The 6,201-nt window shown below is 54.8% G+C and overlaps 1 protein-coding gene across 1 annotated transcript; it reads left to right on the top strand.

Moving 5' to 3' along the window:
- The first annotated feature begins 1,479 nt into the window (after positions 1-1,479).
- On the top strand, positions 1,480-4,890 carry LOC140854068 (uncharacterized). Its single transcript, XM_073249445.1, has 2 exons — positions 1,480-4,029; positions 4,118-4,890. Exons 1-2 carry the CDS (start codon positions 3,574-3,576, stop codon positions 4,394-4,396), a joined length of 735 nt encoding a protein of 244 aa, XP_073105546.1. The 5' UTR covers positions 1,480-3,573; the 3' UTR covers positions 4,397-4,890.
- Positions 4,891-6,201: the final 1,311 nt, after the last annotated feature.

Here is a 6,201-nt window from a genome sequence, read left to right as displayed (position 1 = left end):
CTTGCCAGAGAATGGAAGAATCGCACGGTATCCATCGCGGGGAGTGGAGCAGGATCGTGGCCATTATTATGGCCTGCCAGGGAGTGATGGAGCCGCGTGGAATCCGTCGCAGGAGGTGGAGCAGAGTCGTGACTGTTGCTACGGCCTGCCAGGAGGTCCAGGCCTGTCGGTCGGAATTCGGCTGGGGTGTCTGGCGGAGAGAGGTGGGTAGCCACCCGTCCGAGAGGAGCTTGGAGTCCGGCTCTCGCGGGAGTCCGGATGGAGTCTCCCTTCAGTTGAAGCCGGAGACAAGGTCCGACTCCCACAGGAGCCCGGGCTGAGTCTACCTGCAATCGAAGTCAGAGATGAAGTCCGGCTCCCTTAGGAGTCCGGACGAAGTTTACTTGTAAGCGAGGTCGAGAACGGAGCCCGGCTCCCGTAGGAGTCCGGGCAAAGCCTTTCCGCAATCGAGGTCGGGGACGAGATCCAGCTCCCGTAGGAGTCCGGGTTGAGTCAACCTACAATCAAAGTCAGGGATGAAGTCCGACTCCCGTAGGAGTCCGGACGAAGCTGACCTGTAGGCGAGGTCGAGGACGGAGCCCGGCTCCCGTAGGAGTCCGGGCGAAGCCTTTCCGCAGTCGAGGTCGGGGACGAGATCCGACTCCCGTAGGAGTCCGGGCTGAGTCAACCTGTAATCAAAGTCAGGGATGAAGTCCGGCTTCCGTAGGAGTCCGGACGAAGTTTACCTATGGGCGAGGTCGAGGACGGAGCCTGGCTCCCGTAGGAGTCCGGACGAAGCCTTTCTGCAGTCGAGGTCGGGGACGAGATCCGGCTCCGTAGGAGTCCGGACTGAGTCAACCTGCCATCAAAGTCAGGGATGAAGTCCAGACGAAGTTTATCGGTAAGCGAGGTCAAGGACGGAGCCCGGCTCCCGTAGGAGTCCGGGCGAAGCCTTTTCGCAGTCGAGGTCAGGGACGAGATCCGGCTCCTGTAGGAGTCCGGGCTGAGTCAACCTGCAATCAAAGTCAGAGATGAAGTCCGGCTCCCGTAGGAGTCCGGACGAAGTTTACCTGTGGGCGAGGTCGAGGACGGAGCCCGGCTCCCGTAGGAGTCCGGGCGAAGCCTTTTCGCAGTCGAGGTCGGGGATGAGATCCGGCTCCCATAGGAGTCCGGGCTGAGTCAACCTGCCATCAAAGTCAGGGATGAAGTCCGGCTCCCTTAGAAGTTCGGACGAAGTTTACCGGTAAGCGAGGTCGAGGACGGAGCTCGGCTCCCGTACGAGTCCGGGCGAACCCTTTCTGCAGTCGAGGTCGGGGATGAGATCCGGCTCCCGTAGGAGTCCGGGCTGAGTCAACCTGCCATCAAAGTCAGGGATGAAGTCCGGCTCCCTTAGGAGTCCGGACGAAGTTTACCGGTAAGCGAGGTCAAGGACGGAGCCCGGCTCCCGTAGGAGTCCGGGCGAAGCCTTTCTGCAGTCGAGGTCGGGGATGAGATCCGGCTCCCGTAGGAGTCCGGGCTGAGTCAACCTGCAATCAAAGTCAGGGATGAAGTCCGGCTCCCGTAGGAGTCCGGACGAAGTTTACCTGTGGGTGAGGTCGAGGACGGAGCCCGGCTCCCGTAGGAGTCCGAGCGAAGCCTTTCCGCAGTCGAGGTCAGGGATGAGATCCGGCTCCCGTAGGAGTCCGGACTGAAATCTAGTAGTTGTAGGAATCTACGGCTGGAGAAGTTCAGCCGTTGGCGGAGTCTGGGGTAGTTCGGATTGGAGTAGAACCTGGCTGGAAGAAGTCTGGAAGGGATTCGGGGAGTGGCTGATAGTCGTAGAAAGTCGGCCGGTGGCGGAGCTTAGTGAGCGCTTAGGGCGGTTTAATAGATAACTGGGGGAACTCATGTTGAAGGAGCTTGGGTGGTGTAGTGGGAGTTCGTCTGTCGGGGGAATTCAGTCAGCACTGTGAGAATCCGGCTGTTGGAGAAGTCCGGGGAGATACCATCTGCGGTCGAAAGCCGGAGGAGTCTTGAGAGGGTCAATCCTGTTAAGAACTTCGGCTGAGGGTATTTTATACCCAACACCAGTCCCTCTACTTCCGAGTTCGAATTTTGAATGAAGTACAGAAAGATTGTCACAGCCGAAGTTGTTCCCTCGATGTCCGCGCGCGATCATCCTCAGATATTTTGGCATTTAATGCGCGTGTGCCGGAGTCTTTTCAAATCGAGGCGATCCGAAGAGGCTCTTTTCGAACCTGCAACGGAATGGTGCTCAAGGCTTGGCGCAATAAAGGCGCTGTCAGCCGTCTGCTACTTTTTAACTGCCCGCTGTGGTGAGTGGGACACGCGACGAAAAGAGACCAGCCAGAGGGGATTCGCAATCGTCATTATGTCGGATCTCAGGGCCTATTTAAACCCGCACTCCTCCTCCAAGAGTCCCGCTCTATCCGACGGTCTCATTCCAGCATCCTTCTTCTTCCTGAAAACTTCGATTTTTCTCAGCGCCCTTCTCAACCTTAGGCATCCCTCGAGCCGTCCTCCTTTCTACACCTTCGTACTTCTTCGAATCGCCTAGGTTAGTCTCGAAACTCCTTCCTCTTTTTGTTCTTCCTTTTGCCATTCGATCTTTCTTCCTTTTGCTCTGCACATCAGTTCCTCGGGACCTTGTTCGTGATTTTCTCCGATTTTTAGGGATTTTGCCTCTGTAAGTGGTCTTCGTGTGACTCTAGATGTCTTCCAGGGGTTCTTCTTCTAGCGGCTCTAGGAGTTCGTCTGTCTCGGTTTCCCAGAGTCCTTAGGCGATAGATGAACCGGTAGGTAGAGCCGAACCTCGTTCGATTTTTGCACCGGACGTCATTCCATGTTTTCTGACTCCGGACGAACTCCAACTGATAAGAGTTCAGTATGGGGTTTCTCCGGAGTACGAACTGGAACTCCCTGACCCGTCCGATCGGGCAAGTGCCCCCCCCCGGCTGCTTCTGCCTGTACCAGGAGGCCTTCCGTGTCGGACTCTGACTTCCTCTGCCTCCTTTCGTCATTGCTCTTTTTCGGTTCCTGGACATTTCTCTGGCTTCGGTTGCACCGAACTCCTTTAGATTTTTGATAGGGTTCCTCTCTCTTTGTCATGTAGTCGAAGTCCAGCCCACCCTTTCCTTGTTTAGATACTTCTACACCTTCAAGCGTCATCCCTCGACGAAGGATTGGTGGTATTTCTCCCCTCAGTTCGGTAGGAAGGGGTTACTGAAGGGCGCCCCTTCTTCTATCCACAACTGGAAGGGAAAGTTTCTTTATGTTCGATGCCCAACCTTGAGGCTAGAGTTGCCCTCTTGGGTCTCCCTGAGGGACTCCGTCCACCGGGGGCTCAGCCTGGGGGGAGACGACCATCAAGCCTCCCAGAAACTCCTCAAATATCCAACTCCTTCTCTCCACAACCTCTTGAAGGAGCAGTTTTTGTTCAACATCGGTTTGAGCCCCCTGGATCCCGCCAGTATTTCATCTCTTCCCCTTTTTTTTTCTCTCTTTCTCCTACCTCTCTTCTTTTCTTCTTTTTCATGCCTTCCTTTTCTTTTCTCTCTTTTTTTTTTTTTAGGCATGGACGCCGAAGAAGCATAGATGCTTGCTAGGGGCCTGAAGGCTCTCAAAAGAAAGGGCACCGCGGCTTCCGGGTCGGCGAAGAGGGCCAGAGCGGAGGGGACGAGTTCGGCCGCGCCCGCCCGGGCGACCTCAGCTGCCGACGTCCTTCCAGATACTGAGCGTCCCACTGCCCGGGCTTCCCCGAGGGGTTTGAGTTCTCCTACCGAGGTCCCCGCTTCGGAGATCCAACCTGAGGAGGTGCCAGGGGGTGAGAGGAGGAAGAGGAGGAAGACCTTGGTCCGTAGGGTCGACAGTCACCAGGCTGCCACTGAAGAGTCCCGCGGCTCTGAAGAGGAGCAGGGGGATGATCCCTTTAGTGACAGGGATCTAATAAAAAAGCTGGTAGACGGGTGCTCACTGCCCAAAGTCATCCAGAGGATCGTCCGCGTTGATCCTACACAACGAGTCTGGGACTCGCTGGGGGCCTTCCTCGAGGTAAGTAGATTCGTCTTCCTTTTTCCTTTCGCTTCTTCATTTAATTAACTTTCCAGCTCCCATTCTGGCTCTCCTGTTGTCCTTGCAGCTCGGGCATCAACTCCTCGCCAACATCGAGACGACAAACAAGACGGTGGAAGGTCAGCAGGCCGAGGCTGCCCATCTTAAGAAAATGGCCCTCGAGGTGGCCGGTCTCCGAGAGGCGCTTGAGAGAGAGAGACAGACCTCGGCGGAACAGAAGGCCGACCTGGAGGAGATGGTGAGGAGGGCGGAGGCCGAGGTTGCCAACATGGCAGAACAGATCCCGACCCTGATCTCGGAGGCCAGGAGTCAAGCGGTGGAGGAGTTCGAGACTTCCATCGAATGAAGAAGTTGAAGGTTGAGTTTGGCCAAGCCGCATTCAATAAAGGGTTCGAGCTTTGCCAGAAGAAGATGATCGTGAAATTCTCCGAGGTCGACCTCAGCTTCTTGGATGAGGCATCCGAGGATGAAGCCGGACCCTCCACCGCCGTTGCAGCCACCGCGGTCCACCCCCCAGAGGTGCCGAGTCCCCCTGTTGATCTAGAGGTCCAGGACCTCTAACTTTGTATTCTTCCTTTATTGCCATTTTTCTTCTTTCTTTTGTCTTCAAGAAACGTTCAGGCAATAAAATTGGTCTCCTCCTTTTGGGGGACTTTTCTTCTCTTCTTTTTCTTTCTTTCTTTCTTCTTCTTCTTTGTAATAAGCTGCATTTTAACACGTTGACCTCCCGGTGGTAGCGTCCCGCCGAAGCACTTCTCTTGCCTCAGGGGATTCCGCTGAAGTCCACGATCCAGCGGCTGAAGAAGGAAGTTCTTCATTTGACGAAAAGGTCGAAGAAGATGGAAGGCGAGCTTCGCAGGCTGAGGAAGGGTCACTCTGAAGCCACCGCGGAGGCCACCCGCTTTCGGAATCTCCACGTGAAGGGGATCATGGAGTACAGCCGGAGGAAGGCGAACTTTGTGAAGAAACTTGAGGAACACAAGAAGCGCGCCAGCGATCGAATTTGGGCTCAAGCTGCCAAAATTAGTTCTCTCAGGGTGGAACTGTTAGCTGCGTAGGAGAGGATTGGCCAGCTGGAGGGAAGCTCATCCCGGCTCTTGGCTCGGGTTGACGGTGACCGGGAGTGGTCGAAGAAGATCTCCGACCTTTAGCAGCAGCTTCAAGATGCCGAGGCGGGCTACGACGCGCATCGGGCCGGCTGGCGCAGGCAGGTAGATGAATACAAAGGGAGACTCAGGGTGGCGACCGACGAAGTTGACTATCTTCAAGGGCAGCTGGCTGGCAGGGTTCAGCTCGCTTCCGCTCGAAATTTCAGCGAACTCCGATCCCTGAGAAGAACTGTAGAAGAGCTTTCTGTCGCCCTTGGGGGGAGGATGGCCGAGCTGCAGCAATTAAAGATCTAGCTGGCATGTGAGCAGCAGGCCGTCAAGGACGCGGAGGCGGAATCCGAGGTCCTGAGAAAAAAGCATCGACAGGCGGAGAGCGAAAGCCAGCGATATCACCGAAGATACATGGAGATATTAATGAGAGAGAGAATTGGAAGCAGAAGTCGGACGTTTGAGGGATTCCCTGGTGAGGGTCGAAACCGAAAGTCCGAGGTCGGAGGAAGCCGGACCCCCTTAGGGTTCTTTTTGTCTTTCCGTCTTCCCATGTATATATTTTTCCTTCTGTTGTTTCGTCTTATTCTTGTTATTTTGCTTTTCTTTCTTTAGCCTACTGGGCTTTGTAGTGTATATTTTGTGAACAAAATGAAAAGGGAATTTTGTGTTACCTTGTCCGTGTGTTGTATTAAATTGTCGTCTGTCAAACTTCTTTTGTCTTCTGACTTGTCCGACGTCGATGTCGTTTGGAGGTGCCCAATCGTCACCACGCTGATTTGCTTTTCTGATCGTCCATGGCTGTAGGCTTGAGCTCGGTGGTCCGAACTCCGCGTTACCTTGAAGGGGTCGTTATTTTCTTGACTTGTGTCGGGAGTCTTCTTAGAGGCCGGGGGTATTTGGTAGGAACTTTTCATCTTTGTTGAGACGAGGTTTTCTAGGTCTTTGGTGTGGTTTGTTTTTCGTCTGTTGCCGGTGTAATTCGTCGCTTTCTTGCTTAATTTTCTTCCTTTTTTCGGGTGAGGATCCTCCCCTTGCTTTTCGCGGGGTCGTG

Source organism: Elaeis guineensis, chromosome 15 (assembly GCF_000442705.2).
Source record: "Elaeis guineensis isolate ETL-2024a chromosome 15, EG11, whole genome shotgun sequence".
Lineage (NCBI taxonomy): Eukaryota > Viridiplantae > Streptophyta > Magnoliopsida > Arecales > Arecaceae > Elaeis > Elaeis guineensis.
This window is presented reverse-complemented; position numbering and strand designations above follow the sequence as displayed.